We start from the raw sequence: 23,488 nt of genomic DNA, 5'->3' as shown, positions 1-23,488 counted from the left end.
TCGGTGGTTTATTGAGACTCTGGATGTCTACAAGACTGTGAGTCAACTGCTTTAACAATCTGTGTTTTTATTGTAGCTGTACTGTTTGTTGTTTTGTTTTTCTAAATCTCGCCTCTGACATATGCCCTCCTTCACGTTTATAATTAAAAAGATGAAAACTATCGCTGAAACGACTAAAAATAAACTAAAAATAAACAGTTTTAATCAAGAAACTAAACAAGAAAACTCTGGAAACTAACTGAAATTAAACCGAATTAAAAATAAAGACAAAATAAGAATAAAAAATTATAATAATTAGAAAATACAAAACTATAGTAACTGTAACAGATCATACGGCACCTTTAGTGAAAAAGAGACACGTGGTACAAAAATAAGCTGTTTCCCATCAACAGAACAAACATTTTGTGCAAAAATTAAATATGTTTCTGCTGGTCCGCCATCCTCTGTCTTTTGTTTTGATTCCTTGTTCTTCTTCCACTGTTCATCTTGATGTCAAAGACTTCACCTGGTACAATAAGGGGCTGGCTATGCAAGCTCATTCATTTACCAATCAAATCACACTGGGGGATGTGTGACACGATCAGACTCACACCAGGCAGTAACGGGCATAGCTGCTGCATTGTTTGATAAGCACTTTGATCGCTGACCTGCTGACTAAATACTTTGTCTAACAGTATCACATACAACAGAACCTCAGTGAGAACTAAAAAAAAACTCTGCATAAAGATGTGAAAAACTATGATTCTCATATATATTTACAGTATACAGTGCAGAGTATATTGAAAACATCCATTTAATAATATAATCAACTGTGTGTGCACTCATTCAATGTTATTTTAATTAACTAAAACCATTTAGTTAGCTGACATCTGTAGATATCTAAATGCCTCCCATGTAAATCTTTGGCGAATGGGAGGCTCAAAGGCTACTTTAACTCTGCTGTCGAAAATCTAATTAGTTCACTTTAATTACACTTTTGGTATCATCAACATTTGCTGTTATTTCAGACAATACTGAAACCCTGTTTGCTTATCGTCAATATTTTTACTGTCTTTTAAATGTAATTTTCTAATTTACAAAGTTTATAAAATGCTAACAACATGAGTATGTAACTGGTTCTTTGTATAGACAGTGTGCTAAAACAAAAGACTTGAGACATGTCCAAAATGAACAACCATTAAAGTTTGTTTTCATTTAATTGTGAATTTATTAATAAATCATTGCTGATTACTACAAAGTCATGAGAGCTGAAAAGGTTTTTAACCTTAAGTTTTAAGTGAACTGGAAACACGGTCCCCGCAAAGGGCTTCAGCTTTACAGTTGTCGCGACTTAGTTTCATTCCCTCATTTTCTGTCTGCTTCACTGTCTCCTCAGCAGGACGACAAAGGATGGGCAAACGCTGGAACACAGAAAAGGACGACTGATTAGTTAATACATTGAAAACTTGGCTGTGATTATATATTAAGCCATTCAGCCATGACTGCGGTAGGTTTATGTGATTGATTATGTAAGGTGTGAGTCATGAGTTTCTGGCTCTCTTCCACAGCATGTCTTTCATCCTGTCTTCCTTCTCTCACCCGAACCAGTTGCAGCAGATGGCTCCGCCCCTCCCTGAGCCTGGTTCTGCCAGAGGTTTCTTCCTGTTAAAAGGGAGTTTTTCCTTCCCACTGTCGCCACAGTGCTTGCTCATAGGGGGTCATATGATTGTTGGGTTTTTTCTCTGTATGAATTATTGTACGGTCTACCTTACAATATAAAGCACCTTGAGGCGACTGTTGTTGTGATTTGGCACTATATAAATAAAACTGAATTCAATTCAATTCAACAGTAATAAAGTTAACTGTCTAAAAGTCTATAATAAACTGCTAGCATATAATCATAGTGTACAGCTGTACATACAACTAAAAGTTACCAGATTTTCAGAGCCATGCTTTTTTAAGATCAAGCCTGCATCTTTACCTCTACAAAACATTGCAGTTTTATAAACTCCCAGTGCATACCTGTGCTAATTTGTGATAGAGGAGGGTCGAACCATCATAACATGAAATAATGAAGATAAATATTTACATTTTTCTAATTCTCAAGCCATGAAAAATAGGACAAAAGACCATCACTGAAAGACGAGCCTATTTGTCAGCTTTGTAAAATTAAACAATATTAATGGGTTAACAAGTTTTGTTGAACTTGCCTTTGAACTAAGCCACGCAGTCTCACACCTGTGAATTACCATAGCTGGCTGGCTTTATTCTTTTAAATGTTATGTATTGATTCTACTAAACGAAGAAGAAAAAGGTCGGTGTTAACAGTGTGTGGCAAAATAGCAGGAGTATCTTCACTGAGCACTGACCTGTCTGAAGGTGCCTGGTGTTAAATACATCTGTACAGCTGCGAACAGTGGTACCATGAGAACAGACGACAGAGTCATGGCCCATCCTAGTGTGTACGCCCAGTCTGGGTAAACGTACGAGTTGTTAATCTTGAGGTGTTGATAATCAACGAGGTACAAGATGAAGGAAGACTGGAAAGGTTGGGTGAATCACAAAATAAAATTTAGATACATAGTTCTTACATGGTTATATCCCATAATTACAATAATTACTGAAAGAGATGATGGCAACGTTAAAATCAGTAATGAGGATTAGACTAGTGAATAATTGCCATCTCACTTTGATGCAGTTAAATTTCGAAACTGTAACAAACATAAATTGTGATCAACTTGTTAAAATGTATCACCACCTATCCATCCGTTATCAATGTTTTGGACTCACAAGTGTCAGCAGAGGAATGATGTATCTCCAGCACAGATTAAAGAAGGCAGATGGTTTCTGTCCTGCCATGTCCTGAATAATGTTGGAAAAACGATCAGCACCTGTTGGAAGTTCAGAGGTTCATGTAAAGATATGGTATAAACCCTTTTCTTATTTTGCGCCATTTATGGAAAGCAGTTAACACCATTTTAAAAGCTTTGGGTTTCCAGTCAACCATGGGGGCAGACAATTTTAGAAATGGAGAAAACTTGAAAGAGTGGTGGACCTTCCCAGGAGTGGACAGCCTACCAAAAGTACCCCAGGAGCACACTGGTGACTCATGGAAGGTCACAAAAAAGCCTAGAGCAACCTCTACAGGAGCCACACGTCTCAGTTAAGCTCAGTATTTATAATTCAACAGTAAGAAAGACACTGAGTAAAAATGTCATCCTACTTTGCTCAGTGTGGCTTTTACTCATTTTGTCTGAAAATCAAATAAATTATGTGCTGCATTTGGGTTTTACGTCTATTTTTCTACTTGGCTACTCACTCAGCATTTGACCATCTGTGACCATCTGCTCATTACGGTAATGTCTTCTATATGTAGTCAAATACTCACCAAAAATCCAGGCTATAGCCACACACTGACAAACAGCCATACAATCCTGACAAGCTCTGGTGCAACCGTAGTAATCAATAAGCTGGAATATGTAAATTCCTCCCTGGCGGAGAATGAGGAAGTGTTTTAATAATTAACAAAGCTTAGAAAAACAACCAGCATTTTAAGCATTTATTTGGTTATTTTTTACCTCGGTGACCATGGTCAGATGGATGAGAAAGAAGGCTGAACAGAAGATAAAGACAAAGATCTCATGCCTCACTGGAGCACGAAACAACGTCGGAAACAAGTCACTGATGGAGGTGATGACACTCTCTACTGTCACAAACTGGAGACAGGATTATGAGTGACTGTTTTCAGGTTTATATTCAACTGAACAGTTGTTAGTTAATAAACAGTCAGTACAACATTCCTACATGTGTGTCGACACTGAGCAGAATGAGCATCAGGAAAAAGCAGACGGTCCAGAACTGTGGCAAAGGCATCATCGCTGTAGCCTGAGGGTAAGCAATGAAGGCCAGACCTGGACCTGTGAATCACAGTTAAACAAGAACGAAGTCTATACTCACCATAAAACATTAATACAAAACCTTGTTCGAATTAATACTTGCTTTCAGAACTCTTTTGCTTCAAAATACATCAACAGAGCTGAAAGAGCCTAAAACCTTGACTTCACTCTGAATCTTTATATGCACAAGAAGTTATACCTGACTCAGCCACAGCATCCACAGTTACACCCTGTTTCTCTGCCATGAATCCCAGTACAGAGAAGACGACAAACCCAGCAACAAAACTGGTTCCGCTGTTCAGCAGACACAGCCAAAAGCAGTCTCTGGGGGGCAAAGTAAAGCAATCATAAAGTCTGTATTTTTTCATATAATTGGATATATAATAGTTAAACCTATTTTTAAATCCAATAAAGGTGACAATTCATGTAACTTGTACCTACTTATAACAGTTATTGTTGTAATCATTGTAGCTGCCCAGAACATTTAGAGTCCCCATCGTCAGGCTGTAGGAGAAGAATATTTGAGAGCCTGCCTCAATCCAGACCTGTAACAGAAAAATATATATATCAGATGCATGTACCAGAAAAGGCTGTATTCTATTTGAAATTGGTTTTTATGGGAATATTTATATGTTGGTTAGCTCAATTAAAGGTCCTACAGCAGAGTCCAAAAAAAGAAAACAGTAGAAATCAGTATTTTTAAATTAATGGTATTTATTCAAGTTTGTCATGCTGGCAACCACGATGGTGTACATGAAATTAAGTAAGCAATATACCTCAAGGTTAGCCAGCTGGTTCACATCTGGATACAGGTAGAAGTAAATTCCTTCCCATGCTCCTGGTAAAGTGAGCCCTCTAATGAGCAGTATTAGGAGTATCACATAGGGAAATGGGGCTGTGAAATAGGCTACCTGAAAAGAAAAAAACTAAGTTTATTTAAAATCTTGTGATACAAAAAAAGAGTTCAGCTTAAAGTTATCAAAATACTTCCAGTGACCTTTCCAGAAGATCTGACACCTTTCCAAATGCTGAAGTAACAGAACACCCAGCTGCCCAGTAAACAAAGAGCCAGCTCCCACCTCACACCGCCCATTTCCTCGATACCTGCAGACATACCCAGCATCCGACGCCTCAGAGAGGGAAAATTAGGAAAAACAAAAATCATGTTTTTAATTAATTTATAATTTGTTATGTTCAATTAAAGTAATTAGTGGATTTATACAGAAACTTGCAGCGATTGCATCAGAATTCAAATTTTACTCATGAGAGCTCTTTAAATTATAAGTGAATTGAACTCACTCCCAGAACTCGACTGCAGCAGAGGTGGTGTTGGTTAGATTTGCAGTCCCGTTAGATGAGTAAAGACCAAGACAGTTAGCTGGATTGGGGTGAGATAAGTAACTTATAACAACAATAATAGTAATACATTTTATTTATAGGCACCTTTCAAAAGCCTCAAGGTCACCTTACATTAGTACAGAAATTTAAAAACACACACACCACTAAATGGGAATAAAATACACAACTAAAACCCCAAAACAAAAGCATAAAAAAATTCTAGAATTCTAACCACAGAGAAGAGATTTACAGTAATCAAGCCGAGATATGACAAGAGCATTGACAAGTATGGCAGTATTGTTTGAGTAAGTGAGAAATGAAAGCAGTTAATATTGCGAAGATGAAGGTAGGCCGACTGGGTGATATTGTTTATATGTGCTGTGCAGTGTTGGGGAGTAACGGAATACATGTACCGCTGTTACGTATTTAAAATACAAAATATGAGTAACTGTATTCCGTTACAGTTACCGTTTAAAAGGGTGGTATTTAGAATACCGTTACTTTGTTGAAATAAAGGGATTACACGGCAGTCTTTTCCTGTTTCATATGTTAGGCTATGCCCTCTCTATTTTTTGTAATTCCACACAGGTGGAAACCCAAACAAAACACACATTAAGAGGCTCAAATGCCCGTGTCTCAATCTCGAGTCTCATAATGACGTGAAGAAATATTTTTTTAAAATGATTTAATATGAAGGCAATAGCAGAGTGTTACAGACATAGCCCTAAAGAATGTAGCCTCATGGGCAGTGTAGTCCGTGCTGCAGGGAGAATGGACTGCCGTACACGTTATGTATCTATGAGCGAGGGAGGGAAAAAAAGGTGAGTGGAAAAGTATGAGTTGTCATCGAGCAGAAACGGGAGCTGGAAGCATGTAAATATAATAATAACCACTGCAGCCAAAAAAGAGTGCCTGACGAGCCCAGTTGTAAGTAAGCTATTAAGACTCGAGTGTACACCGTGTTCCTGTTTTCCTCCGAAACAACAAGTTCCGCTGGAGCAGCCTTTCAACGCTTCTCTCTGTCTCTCGCCAGCAAAGTTGACCAAGACAACAAAGTAAAGCTAGTTTTCGGCTATGAGCCCGACACGGAAACCGACGTGTTAACCAGAGGTCCCTTTACTACAGTTCGGAGCCGTGGATCTGTTTTATATAAGCGCGGAATAGTTTTCTATACGAGATCGCTGCAAAAAGTGCAGCCTTACCTAATGTCCACCCTACTGTTACTCATTTTATATTAAGATTTAAAAATCTAGTTGCTATTGAGTAGCCTGCGAGTAGCCTTCAGTAATAGTAATGAATCACACAGGAACAGGACATTCATTAGTTGTAAAAAGCATGATAATATATTAAGTAATCCAAAGTATTCAGAATACGTTACTCTCATTGAGTAACATAACGGAATACGTTACAAAATACATTTTGGGGCATGTATTCTGTAATCTGTAGTGGAATACATTTCAAAAGTAACCTTCCCAACACTGGTGCTGTGGAGGAGATAGTACTATCAATGATGAAATCCAGACTCAGGAAGGTATGCAAAGGGAATTATCGGTAGATAATGAAAAACTGTTAGGTTTAGACAGAGTAGATGTTGTAACAATAAGAAAACATTCAGATTTATTACCATTAATTTCAAACAAACATTCAAAAACAGATGTGGGTGGGGGAGTGGCAGTGGGTTTGGAATACAAATAGAGGTGGGTGTCATCTGCATAACAGTGAAATTAAATGAAATTATTGCAGAAAGGCAGAGATAAACTGAATTAATCAACTGGATTGTGATCTGTGTATGCAGTTGCACAAACTGTGAACAACTGGAGAGGTATCAGGGAAACCAAGCAAGTGCCATATTGTTGATGCCAATAGAGGCTGATCTATAGAGTAGGATATGATGGGAGATTGTATCGAAAGCTGCATTAAGATCAAGGAGAATGAGAATAGTGATGAGTCTGGAATCACCTACAGGTAAAAGATCATTTGTAACTTTCACAAGAGCTGTTTCTACACTGGAAATTAACATAAACCAGATTGAAACTCTTCATTTAAATTATTTCCAGTAAGGCGTTTATGAACCAATAAACCAACTGTTCAATAATTTTGGAAAGGAAAGGCAGATTCTAAATTTTTAAATTGTTTGTGTCTGAACCATTTTTTCAGCACTGGAGTAAGTATTTCAGTTTTTAAAAGTGCTGGAACAGAACCAGAGATAAGGACGGAGTGTACAACATTAGTAATAAGTGGGCCAAGAGAGGGGAAGGAAAGTTTAACAAGATTGGAAGGCAGTGGATCAAGTTGACATGTCATTGACTTTACCTTACTAATAATGGAAGATATTTGAAATACTGAAGTAAGCTCAAAACTGGATAAAGAAAATGACAGTCGGGTAGGTGAAAAGGTGCAAGCAGAACACGTCCCTGCATTGCAGGAAGAAGGCAATTGTTGATGAATATTCATAATTTGGTATAAAAAAAAGTCCATATATTTATTACAGAGTGCACCAGAATGTGTTAAAGCTGTCTGAATGTGGAAAACAAACTACATATATTTCCTTCAGCAGACTGAATAATAGTAGTGTAGTAAGCAGATGTGGCCACAGTTGTTCCAAGAGAGTAACAACAGTAACTAACTAAACTAAACTGAATAAACTGAACATATATATATCTATTTCTATCTATATATAATTTGTTTATGACTAAAATACATGTCTGTATGAATAATAAGTTTAGTTTCCCTGAAGAGATGCTCCAGGTGGAACAGGAAAACAATCAATTTAACCATTAATGTGAGGTAAACTGTTATATACTGCTATATACTACTATATGTACTATACTACAGTAATATACTATGCTATACTACAGTAAAGCCTGATAGATAAAAGAAGATGATAGATAAAAATATACAAAGCTGAAAATGGAAAGACTGATTTTGTGTTTATACTGTTTTCTTATGAGTGTTCACATCTATTTCGGGGGGGATTATGTTGTGATTACAGTCATTTCTTGCGACTTACTTTTATATATTTACAAATCTAAAACTGTTGCTAATATCATGCCTTTTTTGCTGATTGAATGTTGCCTTACCTGTATTCCAGGTGTTCTCACAGCTGACCCATGGCAGCTGGGAGCTGAATGAAAACACGAGGTAGAAGAGAGCCCAGACTTGTATTAAAATGTAGCTAAAGTCATAAAGTTTCATTATGAAAGCTCCATATCCAATTCCTATGATGGAAATAAAAATGATGGTTAAAATATTGTAATCTGTGGAGCTAATACAACATGAGCATTTAAAACTTCAAATATAATTTCTTATTTTCCCTGCTGATTTAATATTTTAACTGAGCAAATATACCTTGTGCCAGTGGACACAGTTTCCTCCAGCAGGTGATAAATCCTTCTTTTCTTTTTTTTTTTTTTTCTTTTTTTTTTTCTAAATGACATCAGAAACAGCAGTATGCGACATTACGTGATGGCAGAGCTTCAGTTCATCCTTTGTCTTTTTTTTTTTTTTTTTTTTTAATAAATAGGACAGGGGGAATGAATGAGAGAAAGAGGGGGAGAGAAAGAAAGAAAACCAAAGGGGAGAAGAGACGGTGAGAAGGGGGGGGAAGAGAGAGAAAAAAAAGAACTCCTCTCCAAACAGAGGAGACAGCAAACAACAAAGAGCAACATAATAATAGAGAAAACAAAGCACCATCACAATAAACTAGCTAGTCATAGATATCAATATTTACTAAATAATAAACGATATTGTGCAGCACGCAAGATAGACAGCGCACAGTGTGCTTTGAGGCAGCAGCCAAGAAAGCTTTAGTCCGCGTCTGTGAATACCCATGTGTGCATACCTGTGTGGATCAGCATGCTTGCATTCCAAAGGTTTCTCCATGTAATGATCTGCTAGGGAGTGTGGGGGGGCCACAGCCCCGTCCTCCAGGGTGTGAAGCGGGTATGGAGGAGATCAAAACTCCAGACATCCAGAGGCCCCCAGAACACAAGAGACCATGGAAGACCAACAGAGGGGCAGCCGCGCCACTGTTCCAGTAAGAGCTGAGGAGAGTCCCAGATGAGGGCTCGCCCAGCAGCCGCGGAGCAGAAGTCAGGGGGAGTTGCAGTGACGCGCCCGTGAGCTCCGCCGGCCCCCAGCTGTGCCTGAGTGACCGAGCCCCAGGCCGAGAGGCCGGGGGCACCCCACCTCCAAAGGGGCCCGAGCGAGCCCCAGGCCCCAGGCCCCGACAAGCGGCCGCCAAGGAGTGAGCCGGTGTGTACCCGGACGCCCACCCCCAGACACAAAGAACCACCAACACACCGACACCTGAGGGAGTCCGCCACCGGCAGGGGAAGTGGTGGTGGGTGGAGATAGGCCTCCAAACCTTGGAGGGCCTGAGATGTCCCCAGAGAGGTGGCGTCTGATACCCAACCTGACATATAGACACAGACATACAGGCACACACAGACACAAACATCCATTCCCACCCTCATGCTCTCATATGCACTCACTCCACACTCAACCAACGTGGAGACAGACATAAAGAGACGCTGTACACACAATCACACTCCCCAAGCGTACTCTACAAACCGGGTCTAGGTACCCTTGCCCCTGGAGGGGGGAATTGCACCCAGACCCAGGTGGTGTTACCCTTTTCTCTGCGGTGGGGAGAGGCAGACCACCCCGACTCCGCAGCAGCAGGGAGGCCCCACACCCCAGACCGCAGTCGGACGGCCAACTCCTCCTACTAGCCCTCCCGCTCCAGCAGGCCGCAGAGAATGGGGGTGGGAGAAGACTCCAAACCTCCCTCCACCCGCTCATTGTAGTGTTGATGCATATGTGTTCTAAGGTGCAATTAAAACCCAGGAGGGCATGGAGCTACCTGCCAAGGAGCAGCAGGTAAGCGCATAGTCCCTCCTGCTAGCCCTCAATGACTAAGTGTATTTAAAATTGAGAGGTGGGCAACGACGTCAGGGGTGAGGTATACACCCTGATGGTAATTTGGACTCCGTGATTGTGCCCACCCCCAAGATCCTATATGTATGTGTAATGAGAGTGTGAATAATGTGAATGTCTAAGTTGTGGGATAAAATTGAGGCAGAGGCAGCCAGAAGGGGACGGGGGGGGTAGCCTCCTCTGCACCCTGGTGACATACCCCCACTCCAAGGCCCTGCATGTGTGGGTGGTTGTGGAGGAGCGGGAAGAGGGAGGCAGCTGGAGATGGGGAGGGAAGGAAGGGAGGGGCAGGTAACCCCTCCCTGGGGCCAGCTCCCCCGCTGACCCCAGTAGGCACTCCCACCCTCCGCGACCCGCCAGGGAAGGGGGGCCCAGGCCCATCAGACCGGGGCCCAGTGCAGTAGCGCCCCCCGGCTCCACAGAGCCCTGGACAGTCCACCCAACCCCACCACAGAGAAAACTACACCCACCCCACCATCCACACATCTTCCAGACTACATAAGACGGTAAACGCCCAGGCTGAGATCTTCCTCCACCTCTCCTGTATCTCCCCCTCCTGCAGAGAGTTCCTGAAGAGAAGAAAGCTCCTGCAAGATGTGACCATCCCCCCCACCAGTTGAAGAGCCCCCCAGGCGGCTCGACGCACCGGCGGCACCCTGCTCCAGGGCCGGGCCCCCATGCACCCACCCGCCCACAACCCCGGCAACACACCAACCAGGACCCAAGCCCCCGAGGCCCGGCCCGGGCCCCAGCCCAGAGACGGAGCGCCCCCAGAACCTCACGCCCATCCCGGACCCACCCAGGGGCAGCCAGGTTGCCAGGTCAGTAACCCACGTCCGTCAGCACAGACCCTCCCCTAGCCCCGCTGCACGCAGCCGCGAGGAAACAGTCACCTGAGAGCCAACAGAGCCCCCAACCGGACGTGACCGCTACCCCGGGTTGAGCCCCCCAAGGAAGATGCCTCCGGGGAACCCCCCGACGCCCTAAGTCTGTCCCTACCCCCTCACCAATCACAACAGTGAAGGCGGGACCAAACTATGACCCCCCACCCCCACTAGGTGATGGAGCTGATAAAAGGGGCCCAGAGCAATTGATCTAATGTGGTGGCAGAGGCTGTGTCAAGACTAATGTAATCAATGTAATAAATCCTTCTTGAGTGTACTGACCTAATGAAGTCTCCATTAGGAACAATGGTATCCCACACACCACAGCTAAGAGACAATATGGCACCAGAAAGGCACCTGAGAATATTCAAACCAAGATGATTATGTAGCATCGAATGTGATCTTTTTTATGCTACTCGGCAATGATCCTTTTAACTCACCTCCACCATTCTTGTAGCAGAGATAAGGAAATCTCCACACGTTGCCCAGACCCACCACATTTCCTGCAACGACCAGAAGATATTCTGTTTTGTTGGCCCACCGTCCTCTGTCTCCAGCAGTGTTCTGACTTCGCTTTACTCTTCCTTTGTTCATCTCAAGGCGAAGGATTTCGCCTGTTGTGCAGTAGAGAGCTTTAAGTGTTTTGGTGTAGTTTCATTAAGTTATGAACAATATAAATTATTATAAGGCTTTGGGAATGCACGTGGCAGTTGACCGGTAACAGTCTCCGCAGCGTGCACTCCAATTACGCGCGATGACCGAAATCTGTGTAGTTATCTCAAAAACAAGATTTTAGTAAGTCATTTGGGTCACAGTAATTTGGCCAAGTGTGATGAAAGGGTTAATATTGGAATATTAACAGTCCTGTGTTTTGCATAATCGGAGTTACCAGATATGTGTTCCTGCGTTGGCAAAACGTCCTACCATATGTACTTGATGCACATTCCTGCTGTCACACAATTCCAGCATAAATTTAAATAGTTAGGACGGTTTGCCACTTAACTTTACCCATCAGCGTATGCTTCTAGCTCATATTCATAAAGGTAGGACGGTTTGCGACTTAACTTTATTTTAAAATCGGGTTTTAAAATAAAGTTGCGCAGAAACAACGGGTAGGATGGTTTGTCAGGACGGATTACCAGAACACCCCGGTCGGGTTTTTTGTCCCAGGCTAGGACAAAAAACCCGACCCCGGTCAGGTGTTTGTGCTGACAATCATCATATTTGATGATTGTCAGCACAAAAGAGGGAGAGAGAGGAACAGAGAGGGAGATGGAGAATGAGGACAGAACAGAGATGGAACAAGAGCAGGTGAGACACACATGTTAGTCAAATGGTTGTTTACCAAAAGTATCACCGTATCATAGGTACTCATGCATCTCGTACCTAGTGTTTCATTTTAGGTTTGCTATTTTTCAAATTCTACATTTATTAAGTTATGCAGGCTTGTTTGCACAACAAGGCTAAATAATTATATAAACTTTTCTCAATCTAAATAGTGGACTTTGGTAGAATTAAAAAAACAAGTGTAGTGCAGGTATATGATGATTTTTAGTGCTACTATCATCTAGTTCTGATTCTGGTTCTGTCTTGGTTAAGTCCTCAGTAGTCCTGATCATTTGCTCTGGAGGAGTTGAGAGCTGGGCCGCTGTGTTCTCGTGTTGAAAGTTTTTATTAGTTCTGACAGAGCATTTAAAGACACATAATGAAGGCATGGAAGAAAGCTTAAAAAAGAATCCGATCTGGCAGCATACAATAAAAGCGCAAAGCAAGGAAAAAAGAAAAATACGCACATAAGATGGATTCTTTTCAGCGTTTGGCTGAATAATCTAATGGTTTATTGATTGAAAGATATAGCTAATGTGACTTTACAGGTAACATTAAAGACGGGAGGGGGAAGTCATCATATTTTCTGTCATCATACCACAGATGTTCAGCAGGGTAATAAAGGACAGACACGGCTGGAGTGAAGCGAGAGGAACGGACCACGTTGAGCTTAGACGGTGAGAGATCTGAAATAAATTATTATACAAACAAATCTCCTAGTAAGAAAAAGTGTTTAATCAATCTGAAGTATTTAGTTTTAGAGACAAAAACTAAACCTTTACACCCCAAAAAGTTGATTCTGTTCATCTGGACGTTTTGGGAATTCCTTACCTGGATGATTGAACTTGCATCAACACATAAACTTTTACACCTTTCAGCTGTGATCTGTACATTTTAATGAGCATGCAATGACAGTAAACTCAGTAAGTGTTCTTCTTAAGACATGTTAAGGAGAAACTGTTACTGCCTGTTGCATATTTTGATAAGCACTTAGATTATACTTGCACAATCACACACTGGAAACGAAACAAAACTGTGCATGAAGTATAAAGCAAGTTTGCTATGACAAGAGAATATGCTGAGACTATTTTATGTTTGCATCTTATCTTACCACATTCAAAGAGGTACAGAAATATGAGTTCACAAAAAAATGATTCATTAAATCATAAAATGAATTCACAAAAACTTGGAGAAAAAAAAGGTCTTCAGCTTTACAAATGTCAACATTTTGTTTGACTGCTTATATTTCTATGCACGTCACTGGTTCTTCAGTTGGACAACAAAGTACGTGCAAACGCTAGAACACAGGAAAGGACTAGCGATTCGTGAATAAGTTTTTAAATTATAATAACACAGATAAATCAGTGCAGTGTGTTTTAAGCAAAATAGCACGAGTATCTTGACTCAGCACTGACCTGTTTGGAAGTGCCTGGTGTTAAATACATCTGTACAGCTGCGAATAGTGGTACCAAGAGAACAGAAGACAGAATCATGGTCCATCCTAGTGTGTACCCCCAGTCAGGGTAAACGTAGAAGTCATTCATCTAGAGGTGTTGGTAATCAGGAGGTACAAGATGAAGGAACACTACAAAACAAAATTCTTTATATGTGGTTGTTACCTGGTAATATGACATGATTATAGTACGTCATTCAGTGAAGTAATCAAGACGTCTCTAAAAGACAATAACAAGTCTTAGCCTAGTGAGTAATATCACGGTCACTTAAAGCCTTTAGACGCTGGACACTTAAAATTCACTCAAATATTTTGTGCGTTCAAAAATGAGTTAAAAAATTTTTGAACTCATTTTTAACACTGACTGTGCAATTTTGCAGGACGAATTTATGGCGTTTACTTTTTCAGAGTCAGATTTTTCTTATTTTTGCATGTCAATAAAGAGATCTCACCAATCAGACCTCTAGATCTGGCAAGAAGTAGGCATGTAGCGAAATAGTAAACCATTACTATTTTACACACAGCTAGAAGCTGCTCTGGGTCAATCACGCTGTTTGGAATTATTTCTTTGCCTTCACAGATGTGGTCCCAACTCTGCCAAAACGAGCTGACATCCTGAAATATGTACCGCAGCAGTCATGATGCAGCTTCAAATCCTGGATCAAACCATAATATTATTCCTGCTACTGCACTCTCTTGAGAATTGGATTAATAAGAATCTCAATTTAAGGAGCTTAGAACGAAAAACATCTGGACTAAAGAAGCACAGACGCTTTTATTTCCAAGCTGAGTACCTTCACAGACAAGAATCTCAATTTCTTCCTGCACTTGTTGAGAAACATGAGGAAAAGCTGGTTATGTCAGTAAATCTAAATTTTTTGGGCTCACAAGTGTCAGCAGAGAAATGATGCATTTCCAGCATAGATTAAAGAAGGCAGATGGTTTCTGTCCTACCATGTCCTGAATCATGTTGGAGAAGCATTCAGCACCTGTTGGAAGTTCAAAGGTTTATGTAAAGTTATAGTATGGAACCTTTTTTGAATTTGAACCATTTATGGAAAGCTTAAATTTATAAATCTGCAATTCCCTTATTAAACAACAGTAGTGGCAATGATGTTTAAATGAAGAATTCTGACCATTTTAGACAGTAATAATAATTTGATTGTATAGCACTTTTTAAAACAAACAGAATCACAAAGTGCTTCAGAATTTTGATCAAATCCAAACAACAAAAGCACATATCCCAGGATCTATACTGGGTCTGTGACCCAGTGTTTTTGTGTGTTTTAGTTATATTCTTTGATTATTGTGATTCATGGGTTTTGGTATGCGGCGCTGTTTGTAAAGTGAAACATGCTGAAATTAACGGCAACATTTCTCCACATTTAGCTCAAAACCTTACAAAAACATGTTTTCTCGAGTCATTTTTTACAACATTTAGTAAAATATTTGCAACTTTTCATATTTAAAACACAATTTTAAATGTTAAATCTAAATGTTAAATATTAAATCTAAATATTATGTTTAATCACCTGAGAATATTCAAACCATGACACATGACATTAAAAATTATATTATATATTTAAATGACCACTTTTTCATGTAGTATCAAATATGTGATTTATTTTTATTTGTATGCTACTTAAGTCAATGATCCTTTTAATTCACCTCCACCATTCTTGTAGCAGAGATAATGAAATCTCCACATGTTGCCAAGATCCACCACATTTCCTGCAACGACCTGATTTTCTGTTTTGCTGGCCCACCGTCCTGTCTCCTCCAACAATGTTCTCACTTCCTTTTCCTCTTCCTTTGTTCATCTCAAGATTAAGGGCTTCATCTGTAGATAGTGTGCTGTTGAGAGCTTTAAGTGGTTTGACTTTATCTTCTTACATTATCAACAATGTAAATTCATGGGGGGGGGGGGGGGGGGGGGTGTCTTTCAGATGTTTTGGAAAGGGGGGAGAAGAGTCAAATTGACGAGTAAACAGGTAACAATCCACGTAGGATCCACACGTCTGTTATTTCTCTGTGTGCTCTGTGTCTATCTGCAGTCTTCACCACACACTGAGACATACTCCAAATACTCACGCATAGCTTTTTTATAGTTATGGTTATAGATTCTCTCTCTTTGTTTCTACACTCCTATTTTAAATATGATTTTCTTAAATTAAATTTTTAAAAAAGAATTATGTTTCAACAAGCGTTTTTCTGCCAAGTGTTTAGACAGCAGCAGTAGGTATTGCATATTTAGACTTCAGAGAATTCTTTGGGTCACGATAATTTGGCAAATTGTTATAAAAAAATATGATGTGTGATCGACTTATATAATAAGTAGGGCTCGCCTAAAGAAAATTGACATTCATGTGGTTTGTATTATCAGATTGACCTGATAGTTCCGCTGACTTTAGTGTCTCAGTTTGCCCATTTTCTAACTACACCGAAGTAAAAAATCAATCACACACAGTCAGGCAACTTAAGTAACATTAGACAACCACACAAACTAAATTTGTGTGTTCAAATGATTCAAAAATAAAGTTGAGAGTCTTGTAAGTTGCAACAGTTTTACAGGCACATAAAGTATTCTCTTGAAGTTTGTAATACCCATTGTTCTTACCTGCTTGTTATGAAGTTGAAATTCTCCAAGCCTCTACTGTTGGTGACTGAAGTGCACTCTTTTTAAAAGTGTGCAATGCCCTGTTTATACTGGAAGACAAACATTTGAATTCCTAAGTAGTCTTAAATGATTGAAAAAAAATACACTCTGTTCTGAACACATCACTCTCAGGCCTTTGATGATTTTAGTGTGAACATTAAACTTAAGGTCACATCTTTTTCAGAGTAACTTATTCAAACCACACAGGACACTAGGAATGACCAACCTCTTTGTGGATCAGGTTGCTGACACTTTCATGCACTTTCATTAGAAAGTTTGACCTATAGAAACAATCATATTTTGAAAACAAAGGTTTTAAACTGAGCTGAGGGCTCAGGTTTATTCATGACCTGGATGGGGGCTTGGGTGGCTTTTGGGTGGCGTTTTCCTGGTGGCTGCGGGCAGCAGAGCTTGGGAAGGGTCTGTGCTGGTGGACGTGGGTTACTGGCCAGGTAGCCTGTTGGCCACTGGTTGGGTCTGGGACAGGCTTGGGGGCTTGGGGATGCAGGGGTGCTTCTCCTCCAGGCAGGGGCTCCTGGTGGGCCTCGGGGGCTTGGGTCCTGGTTGGTGTGTGCATGGTAATATTTAATATATATAATTCTTCCTTCTTCATTTTCCAAAATGTAATCATTGGCTATGACCCTTGACATAGGGTGACAAAGCCTTCTCTGAAACAAACTCTGCTTTAATGTCCATCTATACATGAATAAGTGCTATAATGTATGACATAAACAATGTTGTATTCTGAAAACTAGTGACTGAGCCTATACTCTTAGTCGGAAAGTGTTTACTGACTCATAGGAGAGCAACATGTCAACCACAAATGCCAGAAAGGTTTACTAGTTTAAATGAATAACTCTCTAAGATGGTAAACTAAGCTTATAGTTAGTTATTTTACCATCTTCACACACTCAGTCTTTGTACAAGAAAGTTATGTTTTCAAATTAATAGTACACAGTTTTATTGTGTAAAAAAAAATAACGCATAGCCAAAGTAAAGTAAAAGAAGCATAGCAATAAGGGCACACATTTTTGGATCTGGCTACAGTTGCCGGTAATGAACAGCTGCACAAAGCCAGAAGTTGTCATGGTTTATCCATTACCAGCAGTCTAATGAAACTCCATGGTAGGGCAAGCTATAATTTCTGGGACACTGACTGTGGAGCTAACAACTCTTCCTTATTGTCTAAAATTGTAATTCCTCAAGTGTATAGTTTTATCAGTCTTTCTCAAATCTATTTAAATTCTTCTCCAAATCGGCCAGCTGTACAGCTTTTCTGATTTCTGTCAAACCACCATCACCAACACCACCTCTGCTGTTACTGAGTTCTGGGAGTACTTCCACATGTACTTTAACATTAATCAATAAACATGAAGTTTATTTAAAACAACAATAATAAATTAGCTTTATAGTAAAATCTAAAAAAATAGTTTAATTCATAGCATTTACATTATAATGCCACGTCTCTTTCGATTTTTACATAAAGTTAATGACAAATTTATCCTGATAAAACCTGTACTGGCTATGTCTGCTTCATTTTATGAAAAAGCATCAGGTCCTCTGGAAAGGTTCCAGATCCATAAAAAATAGAGCTGTGGTACACAGCAGTGATTAGACTAATGAACATGAAACTAAAATATTGTCTTAATGTTTTCCTTTGAAAGTTGCATATTTCACAGCCACCTTTCCCTACATGATACTGCTCATCAGGTGCTTAAATCTAGCTTGGGAAGGGATTTCCTTCCAGTTGTAACCAGATTTGAATTGCCTCATAACTGTGGCAAAAGCTTTTGTCTCCCTCCTCTGGCAGTGCGATTATTTACATGAACACTGTGACCTGGGGCCCGTTCTTCGTACCGCGCTAAGTGAGTTAGCTGGATGAGATTGTTGACGATTTCGCGTGATCCTGGATCGTTCGGTTCCCCGAAGCCCATCCGGGACTTGCTGTCATAGCAACAGAGCCGTAAGCGTAAACCTGCTGGGGAGCAGGTTTACTTTATGTAAACAAGATTAGATCGCGGCCACGCAGGTATGCCCGCGTCATTCATACGAAAGCAACAGCGATATTCCACCACTGTTTCACCATAAATAAATAACATCAATGTAACTAAAGACAATGCAGCACCTGATCCATTTATTGATTTCACACAGGTCATTTCCTAAAAAAGGGAAATGTACTATTAACATTCTATTACATGTATGTGATTATTACAGATTTAATTCATATTTCAGAGTAGCAATTGTAAATTACTTCGTGTAATCAAGATGAGAGACCACGGCTATAAAAGCGAAGGTGGATTTGGGAAGTCTGTCGCAGCCATGTCCTGTCCGTATACGCGAGCCACCCATTGCGGAAGGTGCAAGATTGATAAGGAGAGTCCTCAGAATTCAGCGTATATTGCGGGACAGACAGGATCCTTTAGCTCAGCGCGACAGTGTGCTCATAGAGAGATATCGATTTTCCCGTGAGGGTATTATTTACTTAACCAACTTGTTGACGAGGGGGTGCAGGACCACCACCTGTCTTTTTTTCCTCTGCCCTTTTCTTGGTTGCTGTTATAAACAAACAAACAGATTATTCCAGGGTCTCTTTCCAAGAGACTAAAAGCAATATAAGTGATAAATATTACCATTCTGTAGAATATTTTTATATTTCACTTTTACCTGTTCCCATGTTCTAGTGGGTCCTGTCGTGGCTCTAATGTGAAAGAGGATAAAATATAACATATTATAATATAATGTAATATAATATTGGATAATATAGTGTAATATAATAAATCTACCCTACCGCCTACTGGTGTTGGCCAGAGGGGCCGATGGCGCGATATGGCAGCCTGGCTTCTGTCAGTCTGCCCCAGGGCAGCTGTGGCTACAACTGTAGCTGCCTCCACCAGTGTGTGAATGTGAGAGTGACTGAATAGTGGCATTGTAAAGCGCTTTGGGTGCCTTGAAAAGCGCTATATCAATCCACTCCATTATTATTGTTATTATTAAATTACTTACGAGTTTAATTTGTCAGCAACTTCCTGCCAGCCCTCGCTCCTTGCTTTTGCAGCCTTTGCAGTGTTCCCTTGCGTTCTGATTAAACTCTGAAACTCCTGAAATCCCTCACTCAAGAGTTCTTGCTCTGCTGCCGAAAAATACCGAGCCGAGCGCGCTCCGTCGACATTTTCGCCGACCAATCAGAGGGTTGCCGATCAATGTTTCTACTATCGATGCGTAGCCCCTTTTACGACACCCAGTGATGTCACATTACTGCGTCCAGCTGTACTAATCGTCAACAGCAGGTGTGTTCGGGGAACCGGATTAGCGAGCTCACGGTTAGCGCGATGGTTTGGTCTTGGATGTAGTAAGCGACGTACGAAGCACAGGGCCCTGTTCTTGAAAAGATAAAACAATATAAATTGATGTAATTGTTGTTGTTCTCCTTTTTTCGACCAGATGCCTTTGTCTAATTGCTGTTTCTTTTTTAACTTAAAGTTAGTAAGGTTTCTCTGGTAACTCCCAGTTGCCGAGCACAGAAAACAGTACAATGTACTGTATAAATGAGAAGGAACTTACCATATAAGTTACCTACAGGTGATCCTCCTGTATTTCTTAACTACTACAATGCATTGTGGGATCAAGAACCCCAAAAGGAGGGAAAAGTAAGAGCGAGGCCAGCCATTACACTAGATTTTGTACTCTGGAGCTGCAGAAATTGCCTTCACGTTTATGTGGTGAATATTAAAGCTTTTAAAATAATGTATTTAAAAAGAATATATGTTTTTATTTAGAAAGAGTGGTTAAATTTGTTTGTTAACTGCTGTCTGCTGTAACCAGAAAAGTCAGGAATATTTTCTTGACTTATTTTAAAAAATAATCGGGATTTGGGTTTAATATTATTTAAGCTTTCGATTTTAGAGAATACAAAGGTTATTTTTTTGCTATGACACTATAAGTTTTGGCCTCCAGTGGCAGGATGAAGACCAGTATTCATAAATACTATAGTTAGCTGTCTGCTTCTCTCTGGGTTTTACACAGCTGTGACTGCTAGCTAATGAGCTAAAGTCAGTGATATAAATAACTGGGAAAAGTGAAAACTTCATGTTTCTACTAATGTATAAGCAGGAAGAAATAATTTTAAGACTCTAATGAGTTATATAATGATACTTTTGCTTTACAGTTGCCTCTACTGCAGACTTTGAAGGGTTTCAGACAGAGTTCCACTAATCCCAGTTTTAGCCTCAGCCCGCTAATGCTAGCCTCTGATTTGGGTTGCTAAAGTAAAGACTGTTAGCTAGCTGACCAGCATGAACTAAATTCCCAGTTAACGGACTACAGTTGTAAGATTATTGAAAGGTAATTTTCACCTCAGCCCATTTATCATTATGTCCATGTTGTAGGACATAAGAATGTTTGATTAACATTTGTAGACAGACAAATTTTCGCTCTTGTCTTCACTCTAACCTTTGTTGAAAACGTGATTTATGTTATGCTTTATGTAAGCCAGGTGCTTTATCATTTAAAGCACCTGGCTTATTTTTGTGACACTATTGAGCTAATGTGATGAAAATATAAATATAATGTGATTAATAAAGTATGATATAAGCACAGTGCTGGTGCGTAGGGGTGTTATATGCCTTGTGGGATGCTTATGGGATGCTGCTGACATATTAGAAATAGTTTTGTCCGTGAAGCTTCTCAGTCATACGGGTCAGAGTAGTCTAAGTTGCTTAGAAAGAAAAGCTTCTGGACTTCTTTAAGTTTCGGGAAGATGTTTCGGGCAGGCCCAAGACTAAAGGAAAAGAAAGACAACTCCGAAATTCCATACTTTGTACAGCAGATGTATACCCGTTTTCACACCTTGGCTCGTGTGATTAGGCAAAGGTTCAATAGGGGGTCCACAACTCTCTTAGGGACACTCCTAATAGGGCTTAGAAATCTAGGACTCTCCACCCTCTTGGAACTGAAGAAGCTTCTTGAATGAGAGGTGAAAAGTCTTCAAGAAACTTAAAGATGTCCACACGCTTTTCTTTCCAAGCTCTTTCCTAGCTTAGACTAGAAATTGTTATGTCTGTATGAAGCTTTTTAGCCTAACAGTAAACAGAAATAATCTTTCTTCAACAGTTGGATCCTTAGAGATTATTCTCTAAACCCTGCACTGGAAAAAATATCCTTCACTTCACCTGTGATCACACACTTTAGTTTTCCAGTGCAAAGGAAGCTGGCAGAGGAATGCCCAAGAAAAGAGAAAACTTTACAGAGTTGATTTGTGGCAAACAAAGTTAGCGTTCATATTTTATCACATTTGAATACTATTTAAATTTATAGTTTTGTATGCCTGAATTTTACTTGTAACAATTGCCTTAAGGTGCAACTGTAAGTGCCTTTAATCAACAGTTGTTGTGATTTTGGTCTATATAAATGAAATTAATTTGATTTTAATTCAATTATACTTTGTACAACCAAATCAAATATCTGTAATGCAAAAAAAACTGAACAATAGCAAATCTAAACCTTCAACCGGTGCTGACCATCATTTAGTAACATTACTGAATCTATGAGTGTTCTGTCACTAGTAAGTTTGTTATCAGCTTGACAGTTACAAAATATATAGTTTAATTAAGCTTACCATTATTTTTAAAGTGCTAGTTCACAGCAACAGTTGTCTCAAAAGTCTTTGTATTGTAATCCTAGTTTATGGTCACAGTGGTTAGACAGTGTTTCTAGCCTCTTTGGGGCTAAATGCAGTAACAGAAAGTTACGGATCATTTAGACCATTGTGCATTTAAGTCTTGCCTGTAGTTTAACTGATGTGTGTCATCTGGCTTTATAGATCAGTACAACCGGGTATAGGCTGCATAGTATTGGAAATGTGTGCAGTGTTTGCACAAGGGAACCAGTTACAGTATGAAAAATATTTATTGTACAAAATAATGAACTTTTTACAAAAGGATGTCACACATTCTATCACAAAGAAACCTTTAACATTTTGCCCTCTCAACTTATTTAACCAGTTCATTTTCATCTAATTGCTATGAACCGTTTTAATTTATTAGTTTTGGTTTATTTCTCAAGTTTTGCAAACTTTCAAAGATGTCCTACATCCTGTCAATTACAGACACCTCTAGATAAATGACTGGTACATTTATCACAACTGGGTGTACACCCCATGATGGATTATGAACCTCTGTCATCCACAGCGTTCATGGTACCACTGCTGGCAGCTGGACAGATGTGTTTGACAGCCGGTACTTTCAGTTAGGTTGGGCTTACGATGAAATGTTTAATCATTTACTGAGAAAACCTTGTGTTCTTCTTGTGTGGTACAGATTTTTTAACATGTTTAGACAATCTTAGTCAAGTTCGACCTTTTCGCATTTGTCTGTCCTTTTCTCATTTGTAGGGTGGAACAAGTGTTAACACAGCAGAAAATTCATGAGTTTATGATTTTTATGGTAACAGCTACTGGAAGATGGTCAGATTAGATAAGTATGACTTCTTCAGTCTGGTGAAGTCACTTGGATAAGTGATGAAAGGTTTCTCCCACTAAAAGCGCTACATCCAAATGAAAAGAATCAGCTTTTTGGGATTTGCACCTTATACTTTGTACTTCATGGTAGAAAGTATAACCAAAATTAGACTAACCAAAATTAGACTCAGATGCCACATTAACTGATGAAATAGTACCTATTATTTTGAAATTTGACATTGCCTATAATGAGTATTTTATTTTTGCTTCTCTGGATATATTTTGATACTAATTATGATATATTTAAGTAAAATGTTTAATGTGTTTAGATGTAAAAGTGTCTTTTTAAAGATCTGAAAAAACACTGTTGCTCTAGTTTTCAGTTTCACCACATGATGATGAGGCAGTTGTATGACAGACTTTATATCACCCATTTTTAATTTATGTCTTTCCCATAAAATGACTGGATGTAACTGCGTGAATGACAGTGTCATTGTTTTCCCCTGTGCAAACACTCATCAGCACATTCTTGCCTAAAGCCTAAGGCATTTACAGTGAAACTAA

General features: G+C 39.7%; 1 protein-coding gene across 1 annotated transcript; it reads right to left on the bottom strand.

The window, feature by feature from the left end:
- Positions 1 to 1,253: 1,253 nt before the first annotated feature.
- On the bottom strand, positions 1,254 to 11,629 carry LOC146647663 (sodium- and chloride-dependent GABA transporter 3-like). The gene is made up of 15 exons (XM_085389361.1): positions 11,476 to 11,629; positions 11,290 to 11,392; positions 8,562 to 8,593; positions 8,294 to 8,431; positions 5,175 to 5,253; positions 4,873 to 5,005; positions 4,652 to 4,786; positions 4,317 to 4,420; positions 4,075 to 4,199; positions 3,784 to 3,896; positions 3,558 to 3,695; positions 3,368 to 3,470; positions 2,770 to 2,870; positions 2,349 to 2,519; positions 1,254 to 1,400 (listed from the first exon to the last, which is right to left on the bottom strand). The coding sequence occupies exons 1-15, from the start codon at positions 11,627 to 11,629 to the stop codon at positions 1,266 to 1,268; spliced, it is 1,764 nt and encodes a 587-aa protein (XP_085245487.1). The 3' UTR covers positions 1,254 to 1,265.
- Positions 11,630 to 23,488: the final 11,859 nt, after the last annotated feature.

Source organism: Rhamphochromis longiceps, linkage group LG18 (assembly GCF_057381845.1).
Source record: "Rhamphochromis longiceps isolate RC_006_pf linkage group LG18, R_longiceps_female_GT1.1, whole genome shotgun sequence".
In the NCBI taxonomy this organism is placed as follows: Eukaryota; Metazoa; Chordata; class Actinopteri; order Cichliformes; family Cichlidae; genus Rhamphochromis; species Rhamphochromis longiceps.
The sequence above is the reverse complement of the archived record's forward strand: the minus strand, read 5'-3'. Positions and strand labels throughout refer to the sequence as shown.